Source organism: Bombus vancouverensis, chromosome 7, assembly GCF_051014615.1.
Source record: "Bombus vancouverensis nearcticus chromosome 7, iyBomVanc1_principal, whole genome shotgun sequence".
Taxonomy (NCBI): domain Eukaryota; kingdom Metazoa; phylum Arthropoda; class Insecta; order Hymenoptera; family Apidae; genus Bombus; species Bombus vancouverensis.
The window spans coordinates 1,270,142-1,285,363 of NC_134917.1; the positions used below are offsets into that span (position 1 = coordinate 1,270,142).

The following is a 15,222-nucleotide window of genomic DNA, read 5'->3' on the forward strand; positions in this document are numbered from 1 at the left end:
CATAGAAGGAGACGCGAGTCTGACTAGTATCCTAACTTGAAAAGTGGCGAAAAGTGATGACATTACGAGTAAAGCTGTGTAAGTCATTCGTGCACAAAAAATTGAACAAACGAACGTTGAATCCTAGATCCAAATATGAGTTAAAGTTGACAAATTTGCAAAAAGCGGCATCGATTAATTGATGTTTCGCGAGCTTCCTGCAGAGAACTCTCTAGAAGGTGACGACAGAAAATAGTATAAAGTTGCAACCTAAAGAGCAAACGCGAGACCGCAGACGCGTGAAACACACGCTGACACCTCTTCGAGTTCGCAACTCCTTCGGCAAACTTAAGGCCACCATAGTAGTCGAACAATAGGTGAAATCTGTTAATACCAGCACGAACGACAATGAGTTCGACGTGGCGTGAGCGGCTCTCGAATACCTTTTTACCGGCGCTAATCCGAATTCGTGGGTCGTCGGCAAGGATAAAGCGATCATCGTCCCGGAACGATGCGCTCTCGAACTTGGCGGGATGATTGGGAATAGCTGGGATAAGGAAGGGGGGATGAAAGAAATGGCAACAACCGGATGGAAAAGTGATTTTTGCCGCGATACGCGGGTCTCGACGAGCTTGTCTCGTCACCGTATAGCGATAGTGATCGACGAAAGCTGTTACGCGGCCGCCTGAATGACGTTAACGTCGATATTTCCCTGTAAACGACCACTCTGTTAGCTTCTTTTCTCCCCGAAACCGGGGACCGAGATTTTCCGGGTCCAACTGCAAAGCGCGCCAACCTAGCAAAGTGGTTTTCTGTCGAAAGTAACGGGGCTTGGCGTGAACGTGATTTCGGCCGCGTTTCGAGCGTAACCAGCGCGCGAAATGGAAGGGAAAATCGTTAACGAAAATCGTGCAACCGTTACCTCTCTGCAGCCATCGTAGTGTATTACATCTCAGCTATGTGTGCGTGTTGTTCCATCATTTCCTTTTTATCGTTACGACGCTCGGTTCTTGATAGCGAAGAATATTGTAGTTCTTTTGTAGTTAAAAGCTATGTATATATTCTTTGTTATTTAATGTTTCGATTAATATCTCAGTTGATGTGTTTACCAACAAAAAAACTTTATTACGTCTTGCTCCGAAACAGATTTGTTTCGCCCACTAAATATTACAACGCGAATGCTACCATGGATGTTTCATGTATCTTTGCTCCTTCGAATTTCGCACGAGTGTATGGAAAGTCGCGATCTATTTATAGAAGGTAATCGTACTGTGTTTTTTAAAGTAATTAAAATAGAAGCGATCGATGTTCTTTTCCATCTTCTAAAAATGTCCCCAAAAATAGGTCGCTGTTGGGAGTAAAAGTTCGTTGTCGATAAAGCGTTTAAAGTTCTAGATGCTACACATGTAACAAGTGATCGAAGAAATTTTAAATTATCGACAGCTACCAAATCCGAAAAAAGCAGCTTTCTCCGTGCAGAATCCGTTGTCGTGGATGCTCTGGGAAGAGCACCCCGCGGGCAGACCGCGTTCACGCAGGCAAACGCAACGTGCAATTTTAATCTCGAAATTACTTCCATTTTATTCCAATTTTCTTGCATTTAAATCGTCTAAGCGAGTTTACCTTGGCAATATCATTGCCGAGGAGCGTCGCGCTGCATCGAGAAGGTGGTGGGTGGATGGATGGATGGATGGATGGATGGACGGATGGCTCGGCTGACTGGCCGAGAAAGAAGAAAGCCGAAGGATGAGGAGCGAAACGTAGAAGGTGGGCGGAGAATGATGGGTCGGAGATGGAGAAGATGGAAGTACCTACTCTAATAAATTTACGACCTAAAATGGTTAAGCCGCGTTAGCCCTGTTCTTTATATTTCCGCGAGAGAGGAACGAGAGCGATAGAGAAACACAGTAAGAAAGGATAGACGAAGCATTCCGGCCACCAACGAGCAACTCACCTTCCTTCTGCAGAGAAGGGAAGAGAGAAGGAGGGTACGATTCTTATATACACGACGGGCGTCGTTGTTCGAGGGGGTGGAGACCGTGAGAAAGATGGATATATAGCGAAACAAAGAGAGAAAACAAGACGGTGGAAGGATGAAAGACGGGAAGAAGTGGATATATAAGAGATACGAAGGGAAATTCGCTTATTTTCCCATCATTTCGACGTGGCATCTTGTCCATGGCGTTTCCTCATCTACGGAGCCAGGAAAGAAAATTGCTTCTCGTCCTCGAGAGTGGAATATCGCCCTGATGAGCCCGGGAATGCCTCGATATCCGTTCCCCTCCGCCCCTTTAACATTGCTGTTTTACCAGAGTTATCCCGTTAACACGGATGCTCTCGTTCCTTCCGTATTTTTAGCCGTTTCTCTTTCGTCACGATCGTCTGCTACGACGACGACGACGACGATGATGACGACGACGGGACATTCAATTTATTCGTTATTTATTATTCGAACGCGACACTTCTCCTCGTTGCAACGAAACGGTATGTGGAAGGAGTGAAGTAGATTGAGAAGGAGAGAGAAAAGATAGTAGGGAGATGACGAGAGAATTCAGGGAGTTAAACGGGAAATTATGAAGTGGATTACACAATAAAACGAGATAGAGAGAAATGCTACGATATCGTCTAGGTCGACGTGGGACGACGACGACGACGAGATAGGATATAGTTTGTGTGGAGACGCACGCGCGTTTCCTCGTGGCCCACCGGAGACGAGCAGGATATTCGTTGCGACGGAAGTCTTGCTGGGAAATCCGATTTCAGGATCTGCAGATTCCCGCGCCAATCCGATTGGTTTATTCGTTGTATCCAAACGCGCCGATGGAAGCCGACGGTCGTGTAAACGATCGGAATTTCTCGAAAATGAAACTCGATAAGCGTCGTTCGAGAGGAACACGGTTCCAAAACAAATGTATCCACGTTTCTGCCTAAATTTCGAAAAACCTACGAGTGTTACAGCACTTTGCTTTAGTCCTTAAATCTTGTATTTCGATGCTTAACGAGCCAATTATTTGTTCGTACACAACGAGCACGAACGCGCGAGCATGGCAACGTACGCAAACGTGACGATGCGATTTCACAGAGCAGAGCCAAAAAAAGGATGTCCATACCGATCGTTCGCATCGACGTTTCCCTCTCTCCACGTCTTGGTCTCCCTCTTGAAATTTACTTTCTCCCTCGCTCCCGTACATTCGTCACGGATCAAAACGGAATAGGGGGTATCGGCGTGTCTCTGCGGCGCTGAATAATTCATAAGGCGAGAAGCCAGCAGCCGATACTTATCGCGATAGACTTTAGCGGGCTGCCAACAGCAGCCATGTTACAATAAAGAAATCAACATGGCCGACCGTCCTTTTCGTTCCCTCCTCGAGTGTCACGAGTGCCGCGTTTCTTCTCTCCTGCCCTTCTTTCGGTCCACCTCGGGATCGGTGAGAGCGCCGTCACGTCGCTCACTTTCGATTTCGCCCCGCACAGTTACCCTCGTTACTCTCTTGATGTCGAAGAAGGGTGGTCCCCGCGCGGGTTCTTCTCACCCTACGAGCTCTCTTCTTACCTCCTTTTCTTGGCCCGTGCTGCCTCCAGGGGTGGACCGCCCCGCCCAGAGACATTTCTCCGCAACTCTCCTTTCCCATTTCTGAGCGAGCAAGACAGCCAACTCGAAGAAACGAATGCCACGGATAGGGTGGATGAATGAGACTAAGAAAGACAGAAGATTAGGGTGAGAAGGTAAGAGGGAGAAAGAGAGTTGTGTAAGAATGGGAATCGGAGAAAGAGGATAAGAGAGCTTTGCTAGCCACTTTTCTCGCCTGCACGGTATCGTGAATCGCCAAAGGAACTCCATTTTCTGGCTACTCTCGCTCGCGGCTTGTCTTCTCCTTTCGAAGCTCTTCGTAAAGCTCCCAACATTCGATTCGTGTAAGAGGAATTTTTCTACTAACTTCACGATGAACTTGCTGCTTTTCACGTAGCTGCTCTCTGTTTCCGACGGCAAAACCGTACGATTCGAATGCATGACTTTCCGTTGAAAGTTACACGAATGGCGAATGTAACCTCGTTTCGCTATATCGCCACGAAACCGAACGTTTTCGCGATCGACTTCTCGCGAAATACGAAAGCGAAGCTGCATTTAGCGTGTAGCGCATGTATGATAAATGGTTGCGTGTTTTTATGTTTCAGGTGTGGTTTCAGAATAGGCGAGCAAAATGGCGTAGACAGGAGAAGATGGAAGCCGCGAGACTCGGCCTCAGCGAATACCATCATCCAGCCAATATGAGGTAACGTTTCAATAATTGTATATGATTTATTATAGTATTAGTATTAATTTAGATATTCCCGAGTAATATATGTATACAGGGTGGTTGGTAACTGGTGGTACAAGCGGAAAGGGGGTGATTCTACGCGAAAATAGAAGTCGAAAATATAGAATACAAATTTTTTTTTATTTTTTTTTTTTTCTAAATTTTTCCATCGAGACAACGTTATAACGAAACGTGATAAAGTGCACGCGTACCGAGCGAAAATTCAAAGTCGATTTTCTCGAAAACAAAGTCTCAGACGAAAAATTTTTATTCTATATTTTCGACTTCTTTTTTCGCGTAGAATCACCCCCTTTCCGCTTGTACCACCATTTACCAACCACCTTGCATATAAAATAATAATTAATCTAAATATTCTTCAATTCTTTTTCTTTCTTTTTCTTACAAAATTTTTCAAAATAATATTTCTCTTTGCTTAAGATTTAAATCGAATGTATCGATTAAATTCCGATAGAGCTGTTGTTTATACTATACTGCAAAAATAATGAAACAGACGGGGAATATATTTTGTACGTATTTAACTTTCTGGAAGCATGACAAGCATATCTGGGTTAATGTATATATGTATAAATTGGCGAATAAACGTATCGATTGAAATATATCGTTTTCGTTGCAGAAACGTAGCTGGCCCGGCTTTGGGTCTACCGGGAGATCCTTGGCTCACTCCTCCAGGTCTATTAAGCGCTCTTCCTGGCTTTCTGGCTGCACCTCACACAGGATATCCCAGTTATCTAACGTCTCCGAGACGACTGCCGTCACCACCAAACGTCGGAGCCGTTGGAAGCGCAGTCCCAGGTAAAATTATTATTCTAACGATATTTTCTGAAATTGCTATAGAAACTTACTTCGGAACCTACTGAACGTTGCTGCACAGTTTTTGAGAAATTCCAAAATTTAGTGTCCTAAATTCTAAGCAACGACATTCTCTAACTTGAAAAAATCGATTCAAGAACTCAACTTCGACACTAAAATTTCCGTCATTCTATGCTTATCATTACATAAACTTGCATCGATCCGCTTTCGTTTGAGACGAAAGTGTGAACTCGATTTTGCTACTCGTAGTATTTATTAGAATTTATAACGATATTAATCGAACGCCAGATGAAACAAAAATGATTTTCTCGGATGACAGGTACCCTAAGCGGAGGAATGACGAGCATAGGAAGCGGAGGTCACGTTGCAGCAGCGCCACCGAGTCCTCCAGGACACGATCCGCGCACAACGAGCATCCAGGCTCTAAGAATGCGAGCTAAGGAGCACGTCGAGAGCATTACCAAAGGATTGCAAATGGTCTGAAGTTTAACGTACGACCCAGGAAGGCAGTATGAATCTAAGTACAGGCTGGCCGTGGCCGCGCTTCTAACACCGCGGGCGTGACGAGAAGCGAAACTACCGCTTTCTCTGCGACTGGATCCTTCCAGAACGAAGAAACTGTCCGGTAACAGGCAGACGGATCGACAAATACGTTCCTCTCGTCCCTCTTTCTACGGTCGGTGGACGACTTCATGAACTGGTCGTTTTTATCCCGACGTTGAAGCCGTTTTATCGGTTATCGAATACGCCGAAGAGTACAAGAGCGAATAACGTTCGCCGAGAGAAAGGGACGATTAACGCGTTCGAGTACTAATTTTCAGTGGTAATCGAGAACGAGAGGAGGGGAAGGCTAGTCTTTCTCTCGTTGGGCCAAGTTATTACCCTAGCTGATTGATAAATCAAATTTGTTATATCGTTCTTTGATACGGGACGATGGAGCCGTTCGTTCGAGTAGCCTCGGCGATGACAGATAAAAAGCAGCAAGAGGAGATGTTTGATTATCGAAAAGTATCGAGCTCGAATGTCCCGTTCCATTGGATGGTCGGTTTTTTGGTACCGTGTATGAACTAGTTCAGGATTATAGTGCAATAAACGAGAAAAGTAAAAGGTTCAGAGACTTTTCGTAGTGCGTTGCGGATGGAGAATAGCTGTAAGATGCAAAGACGATTCGTTTCAGTTAGCTCGAGAGCCACGAAGGATCCCCTCCCTTAACTTCCTGAACGATACGAATTCAGTAAGTAATATATTAAGTATAATTTTAAACGAGGTTAAAGACCGCGAGAAACGATGTTCCAATCGAACCGTGTGGACAAAAGTTTTATTTTGCGCGCGTTCTGAGATGCGATTGACGATCTGGCACGTTCAAACGACAAATATGTATAGATTCGTGACGTAAAGATTCGGCATCGAAGCCACGAGTTACGATAAGAACGTAGACGGTACTTTCGACTGGAAATTAAATGCTCGCCAAATTTAGAACACGATTTCGAAATTTACATTTATTACGCTCGTGTTCTAAATTTAATGGTTAACAAAGATTTCGGTCGGAAGGTTATATGTGGTTTGCAAACCACTACGATGCATTACTTCAAGCTTCGCAGTCTCAAAGTACCGATCACCGAAAGCTATGAATCAAAAGTTGAAAATCAACCCGGTGGAAACCAGTTAATTTAAAAAGTGTCCGGTACTTGAAATCCTTTAAACTTCCATCTCAATCTTAATCATGGTGTCACGAAAACCGAAAATGTTCCTTCGAATCAGGCGTTCGAAGTACGTTTCCCGGGATTACGGAATATTATTAGAACAAGACGAATCACGTGAGTGGAGTGGCAGTTGCTCGAGTCGATTCAGTGGGCGTTCAAATATGCAAAATGGCTATGTCGACGAAATGAATCGGTGCAAATCGCGAAGGGTCAGTGGCCCGTGCCAGTCGAAGCGATCGTTTTCTGGTGTAAACTGGTCTTGTATCGAAAATGCGATTAGCATAATTGTTTGATAATCATGTACCTCGGATAGAACGAGCGCGAAACGAGCGTTGACGAGACTAAAAAATATTTGCTATTTTACGAACGACACTTGCCACTCATTCGAAACGTAGATGAGAGAGACCATGAGGAATTGAGCGAAGAATAACAACTAACGTAAATAGCTCGCGCGAACGATCATTCGATTAATTATCGAATGAACGTAAAGCGTCGAGTGTCTTGTTTTTAACGAGGCGAGATTCTTCCAAAATTTGTTAGCGAGTCGCTCGATCGAAACAGATCGAGTTATTGCGGCGAACCCTCACAGACTAGATCAATATTTCTTGTAGCATAGAGATTCGAAAAGATCCGAAGTGAGGCGACGCATTTTGACATAAACAATATTCTGCAGTATTAATACGTTAAGGCGAAGAATTGTGCATATAGTTACGTACTAAACGATTACGGTATGCAGATACGATGATCTTGGAAGGGGACTGGCTAGATCTACCGTGGAATCAAAGGGCTTGATCGGAGAAAGAAACGCCAAAGTGGCTTTAGTACCAATTTTATGTTAATATATAGAAAATGAATTTGTGCGGATACAGAAACAGTTGTCTTTGAAATATTACAACTTCTGTAACTCGTCCCCTATTTCCTTTATTTCGATGAAACGTATAAATATCGTCTTATCCGTCAAACTACTTGATTCCAATACGAAGTGTTCACGTAACGATGATTCGTTTGCCAGTTAGCTTCCATGAAGCGGCGTGAGAAAACTAAGTAGAGGGTAAAGAGAGAACGTAGACAGTTACCCACCCCCGAATGTCTATTTGTATATATACCTGCTCGTGATGAAATAAAATTTGATGTACATATTTAATCATACCACACGTTTGTTTGAACAGACTTTTCCTCCCCGTTGGCTCCACGAGAGCAGAAAACCACGGAGCATCGAGGAAATTCGCCTGGGTCACGATGAAATTGCACGTTTTTGCGAGAAACCTTGATGAAATGTCCTTTTTCCCTTCTGTCTGTGTCGGCTCCTTTTTTTCGAGCGCATCGATCGACCGGTTTCGTCCCGTTCTCCTTTTTCTGCGCCTCCTCTAAGGGACTCGTCCCTCTGATCGATCGTTTCGTTCGATGGACACGCGTTAATAACGCACAAAGAAAAAAGGCGGGACGATTTTCAGCGAGGAGGGGAAAGGGAGGAAAGAGGAGCCACGGATTTTTAATTGTTCCGCGCGCGGCCGCGCGTATTTGTTAAAGAATTAGCATTTCAAAGAACGATTTCAATTAAGGCTTAATTAATTTCGCGGAGAATGCCGGGACAAGTTGGCGCCGCGCGCCTCATTGTTCGTCTTACTTTCGACTTAATTGAAATCGAAGAACCGCCCTGGTGAATTCTAGCAGCTGAAACGTTTTGGTGAAAGAGTACAAAAACTAATCGAGAGAATTATTAAGAATCACTGTACGAATGTTTCGATTAGTATAGTTAGCAATGGGTGTTGACAGTTGAATGCATGTAGAAAAATAGCATTTCGTTTCGCTGATGAAAACGCTTTGGATTTGGAAATCAATCGAGTAATATTTTTCTGTCCAACAGAAACCGCAAATTTATAAGGAAATCAAATTATCGAAAATTTAACAAAGAAAAAAATTCCAACATAAATCTCTGAGAACAGCGGTAAATCGCTATTTGACGTCTCCAATTAAAAAACTAACGAAGCCAAGTCCACTCTGGCCACCTAAAAATCGAAAGCGTGATCTCGACAGTATTCTCAAACCACCAGCGGGGTAGAATCATAATCGAAAAACGCGTCTACCACCCCGTAACTCATCTATCGTGCACAGGGGCTACAAAGGATCAACCCGCTTCTACAAAAATAAAAAGAGCGAAAAATATAATAGAAAACAAAAAAGTGAAAGCGGAAAATCTGAAAAACTGCATAAATCAGCGGGAGGCGCGAGGTGGTGAGACGCGGCTCTGGCTGGTTACCTTTTTCGAGGGTGACTGGGGAAAAAAGCGAGGGCGGGCGCGGTGACGGGGCGTGAAAGGATTCGACGTTAACAGCACCAACAACGCCGGCTCGCTGAAACAATGGTGCTGAATGGTCCCTGAACGATTAGGTATTCCAATCGTCGCGTTAGGGGTCGCTGTGAAGTGCGGCAGCAGGGAGAGAGAGAGAAAGAGAGGGAGAGGGAGAGAGAGAGAGAGAGAGAGAAAGAGTGAAAGAGAGAGGGCGGCTGGGAAGGGGGCGGCGGTAAGAGGGTGGCAGAACTCGCCCAATAAAATGGTAATTCCTGTTTGCAGAAGTTAACCATGCGAGCGAGCCTGGAGATTCGAGTCCATGCGTACTCCCTAACTCCAAAGACTAATAATACTCTCGGGGCCGAGAAGTGAGCTACCGACAGTGATATAGTTGTACGGAAGAAACCCCGTGAAATCGCGTACGTCCGCGTGATCTTGAATCTCTTTTCTATCTCGGGAACTTTCGTTGGAAATTTCAAAGTGTGTGTGTATCACGCGGATGAAAAATTATGGGATGTGACACGGTGGAAAAATTAAGGAATGAATCGAGAGAGAGGGCAAACAGAGACTTTAGATCGAAAAGACAAGATAGGGGAAAATAGTATTTTCAGTTCCTTCTGTTTTTCAGGCTGAGACAATGGACAGACAAATAACAATTATGATTACAATACGTTATTTTCTTAACTTGCTCGACTACATTGAGCGTTCGTTTAGAAAATGTAACAGCTTGAAAAAATGAATTAAAATTAATGTCGTAAATTCTTGCACAGTTATTTACGACTAAACAATATTAGTGAATAATGTAAATGATATAAATATTAATGACAAGATACGAGTTCTACAATTTTGTAAATAATTTTCTAAAATTTATAAAATTACTTCTAAAATTTGATTCGTTTGTTACGCGACTTGTTGTTGTTATGCGATCGATCACTACTGATATTTAAATTGTAGCTTGTGACTCGAGTATTTCGCTAATAGCATTACCTCGATTATGCAAAGATGTTTTAACGACGTGAATCATCAATAATTGTTTATGTAAGTAGAACAAGTTAAACGCGTCAGCCACTTGCCGTCTCATAATAATGACACTAGAATTAGAACAACTATTTGTTTTTTGATTGCATCGTAACCAAGAAACCTGCGTGGTAATTGATTTATCTTGGAGGTCATCGGTCGGTAATACGTATATATCGTGTTAAGAGACATCGTCGAGATTGGAGGCGGCAGTCTCTACGGCAATCTTTTAAGGGCTGAAATTGGCACGGAAATCGTGGCTTTATTAAATTTGTTTAGGGACAGGTAAGGGGATGGGTTGGAGGGGTTAGGTGAGTCAGTTGAAAGAGCGAGCTGGCGAGGAGGACCTAGATTCTGGGCGAACCGTCCTCGTCTGTCTAATATTGCTCGATGCCTAGCCTACCTAACCTTATTGCCTCGACAAAGTAAAGAACCGACAAGGGACTCGAATAAGACCAGTTTAGGGCCAAGCAGATCAATGAAACACCAAACCAACGGGGCGGAATGCTCAAACAGTCCCGAAGACAATTCGGTGGCTACGATGGAAATGGATACCAAGCCGTCGAGAATGTTGGGCTACCATTACACATCGTCCTGAGTTTAGCTCGGAGCTTGCAGATCTGATTTCCTAAAATGTCGTTTGTCACGATCCTTCGCCAGCGACTAGAGCAAATTATAATTGAGATAGAATTATTATCGAGATTATGATCGAAGCGGAACAAGTGAGATTTAACATATATGTCTAATGTTTGATAATAAAGATAATGTTTGGGAAAGTGCAGAGTCGGATTTTCCATCTCTAAAACGCGAGAAACGAACCCTAAACTTTGGTATCTTCGATAAATATCCTCCCTCTCCCCTCTCCCGCCACCCGCGGCATTTGTCAGGCAGACAAGAAGAAAGAAGCGGAGCAGTAGCTAAGAAACACGGGTGGAGAGGCAAGGAAGGTTTCAGCTCGTCGTTTCGGGGCCGCTACCATTTAGCGTTATTAATTAGAGCCAAAGTCATTCTAAGTTGGCAAGTACATAAGCCGAAATAATATTTGCACGGGCGTTCATTAGACGTGGCAGAGGACACGGGATGGCGCCGCAAACGGGTTGGATTCTCATTAAAATAACCTTGCCTTTCCTTTTCGCCGCCCCCCCCCCCCCTCCCCAGCTCGTCCTTCTGCGCGGCGGCAGCCTACCTCGCTCGTGGCACCGACCAAAAAGAGAGCGACAGAGACGCCAGAGAAACAAAAAGAAGAACAGAAGCGGAAAGAATAAAACGACAAAAGGAGGGGATGAACAAAGTGAACGAGCCAGCCACCCGACTATCCCTTCCTCGTTTCTCCGCTGTCTTTCTCTGTGTCTCCGCTTTTCCTCCGTTTTCCCTTCTCATCGTTATTTAGCGAAACGAAGACAGCGCAGGAAGGAGAAAGAACAGAGGTGTTGGAAGGGGTGAACGAGCGGCTGAAGTGGGGAGAATGAGTTACGGGGTAGTTTGGCTACCACTAGGTAACTTAAATGAAAGTCGCGGTTACCCCCTTAACGCGAAAATACGCTCAGGGAAAATTTCGTTTTTTCACCCTGATTAATGTAATACCCGACGTTGTTGCTGCCGCTGCTGGCCACGCTAATTGGTCATTCTCTCGCTCACCTTTGATTTTTCTGCTGCTTCTAGCTTCACCATCACCTGCGGCTGAACACAACCTGACGTGTACACCGTCGTCGCGTCCGTTCGTTCCGTGTTGTGCCTCCTCTTCGCGCTCCGTCGCGAGAGACTGAAAATAAATTTTCCTCGCATGGCGGATTAAAAAGGTAGTGGCGCGCGAATCTGCGTCTGAAGGAACCGTATTGCGGGCTGAGTTTTCGCGGAAATTTCCCATGCAGAACTGTGCGCGAGAAAGTTCAGACGAGTTTCGCAAACGGCGCGACGGAGAAGAGGCAGCTTTATCAAGTTTCAATTTAAACGAGGATGACTTTCAGCTACCACGCCGTTTACGAACGTTACACGTGCCGTTTCCTATCGCCCTTCTTATTTTGCTTTTCCTCTAGTGTCGATTGTGTTTTATTCTTTTGGAATCGAAAAAGTCCTCTGCTAAATCGAACAAGTACAAAGCAATAGCAAACGAAAGCGTAGATTAATCGTGACACTCGGAAGTTAAATCGAACGGATTGATTTTCTGAAAATTTCTACATTTTAGTATCGGAATGGGTACGTGATTAGAGATAAATTTCCTCTGAATCTCACTTCGGTTATTCAGAAGTCAAATCGATCAACTCCGTTTCCTGAAAACTTCTCGATTTTAATATCAATAATACATGATTACGGATAGATTGTTCTTTAAACTCCATGGAATTGATGTTCAAAGTTTCTGTAATCGAACTAATTGATTTGATATTTAGAAGCTATCCTAATCTGACTACCAGAATACATTTTGCAAATATATTTTTTAGAAATCGAACGACTAAATCCGCCCGAGTAGTTTAACTCGTAGTGTCAAATTGATGAACCAATATTTAATCGGACGAAATAAAAAAAAAAAAAAAAAAAAACTATCTCAGAGTGGATTGGATGAAACGGCTTGAAGAACGAGGATATCTTGTTTCTACCAAAATCGAAAACTTCCATCCGCTGGCGGATGAACGAAACGGGAATCGAGCGGTAATAAAATAAATAAATATCGACGCGAACGTTCTAATTTGCGCGAACGGATGTAATCCCGTGGATAAACGCGGCTCGTTCGCTGAGTATATCGCGACGAGGGAATAAAAACGGTGGATCCGTTTGTTCATGCTTCGTTGCAGCAAAAATTTTGCGCGCCGCTTTTTCCATACGCCGTTGTTGCATCGACAGGATCCAAACGAACGGAAAATATATTTTTCGTTCGCGCGCTACCATTATAAATGTAATCCACTTGCCCGCCATTCGACGGCAATCAAAATCTACATTTCCAGCGAATTTATCATTATAATACTACCGAATGATAATCCGTTAAAAGGTTGTCGCTGCGCGCGGCTGCGAGCTCTCGTCGACGTAATTTTTCCGCTGCACACCATCGTATAACGCACACGCGTCCACATGGTATCGTAGCCTGTTAGTCGACACCACCGCTGCTGGCTCTTCAATTTCGTTGCTCGTCGAACGTCATAAATTGCGACGTAGCATAATAAAAGGATAATAAAGTCCGCGGAGACAACGTCGCATCGGCGCTTTAATTAAACAATTTCGCCAGGTGGATGGCCGTTGGTAATTGGAAAAAAGTCCGCGGAACCGGGTATCGGTATCGAAGGGCGACTTCCGGCCACGGATCACGGCCATTGGGCAGGGGTTTGGTCGCGAGCACACCGGAGAGGTTGGGTGACGGAGAATGTGCACCAACGAAAGGGGGAGGGAGGAAGGGAATTGGTGGTGGTATAGTGGGTGGATAGAGGTGGGTGCGATGGGTGGTGGGTGGGGTGTGGGGTCGGTGGAGAAGTTCCGAAATGAGTACCCGTGCAAATACGCCAGGATTGTTTCTGCCGCTAATTGCTCGGTTTTTTGCAGGGGCTCGGCCAACAATCGATTTGCATTTCAAAGGTAGTCCGGCATAAAAATAAAATGCGCCCCGTTAAAAGTTGACTGGCGGCGGCGAGCGGCGTTGTGTGCGTGCCCGATACGTGTATCTTCCACGATTCTACGTATATTCACGCACACCGGCGGCCCAGGCCGCTTGCGAACGACAAATTGTATAAAACTCGTGCCGGATTAAAGCCGTCGATGGAACAACGTCGATTCGCGCTTTTTCCGCTTGCCTAGCGCCGATTCGGCTGAACCGCCTACGATTATATCCGCGAATATAATGTTTCTCCTCGAGTATCCACGCATCCTCTGCTCGAGATTCGTTTCCGGATAACGGAATAATAAATGGTCGACCGCCTTGAGATCGGTTGCTTCGTTGAAAGAGACTCGGGGGGGGGGCCTTTTTCGACAAATCTCTGCGAAATCGGAGTTTAATCGAAATTCGAATATATCGAGTTGTCAGAAATAGTCGTCGCAAATGGTCGAACAAACGTTGTAAGTATTTAGAACGAACGAATATTCAAATATTCTTCGATCGATATATTTTTAAATGGTAAATGGCAAAAGGAATACGTATCGAGTTAAGTGATCAATTTTATAACGTGGAGATTCGAAGGGATAGACGAGAAGGACGGTCAGGATGAGACCTGAAATGGCAATCCCCGCAGAACGAATATTTCGTTTCCTACGTCGCAGGGTGGCCGTTCAGTATTTGATTTTACGCAGTACGCGTCGGGTGGTTTCCACGAACGTTAATTATCACTGACCAGCTACAGTCCCATTACATTCCAATCGACCCCTTAATCAACGCATGATTGGTGTACTAATTGATTGCTACTCCGTAATTATAACGGTGCACTGACAGACACCGGTATCGAAACCTCCAAGCATCGAGAAGCGGATGCTTGCAACTGTTGTACAACGCAACTGATTATTGGTACAAAGTGTACAGTTTCTGTGAAACAACTGCTGTCTGTTTCGTCAAAGCTGGAAATAAAAAATGCGACTTTTTGGCGGGAAATAAATTAAGGATAAGTAGGTTAAAAAATAAGTTAAAGATAAATCTTTCTAAGCAAACCGAAGTGCTGTCTTCTAATTCAGATTATATAGATGTATATGGTGCAAAGGGAAACGTAGAAGGAAAAAGGTAAAAATGACGGACATCGGGGGAATAACTGGAGCTTCATCCCCTTCTTTTTCAAAGGCCAAGAGCCAGGTGCTGACGCATAGCAGCGGAGACTCGAACGAACTGTTTCGTTTGTCGAAGGATCGATAGAACGTCGGCAAAATTTTACCGCTGTCGGTAGCATTGTACTAGCGTTGGATAATACAGAATATGCTGTTTGTCGGTGAAAGTTTCATCGATAAAAGACTCGTCGATAAAAAATAAACTATGTATGTACCTACTTTTGAATTTGCGAATAAAGTACGTTCAAAATGTTCTTCGATCTTTATCAAATTCTAGTTGATGTCACGCAATTTCAGCGATAATTTCAACGTAAAACGGAAATAACTATGGATAAACCGATTAAATTACGAATAAGATAAACGAACCTTC

General features: G+C 44.2%; 1 protein-coding gene across 1 annotated transcript in view; it reads left to right on the plus strand.

The window, feature by feature from the left end:
- The window catches only part of LOC117158234 (retinal homeobox protein Rx1), a 44,778-nt gene extending 36,837 nt beyond the window's left edge, over positions 1-7,941 (plus strand). The window contains exons 3-5 of the mRNA XM_033336901.2: positions 4,156-4,253; positions 4,912-5,090; positions 5,428-7,941. Of these exons, the coding sequence (XP_033192792.1) occupies positions 4,156-4,253; positions 4,912-5,090; positions 5,428-5,591 (441 nt within the window). The 3' untranslated portion in view covers positions 5,592-7,941. The remainder of the gene's footprint in view (positions 1-4,155; positions 4,254-4,911; positions 5,091-5,427) is intronic.
- The last annotated feature ends 7,281 nt before the right edge of the window (positions 7,942-15,222 follow it).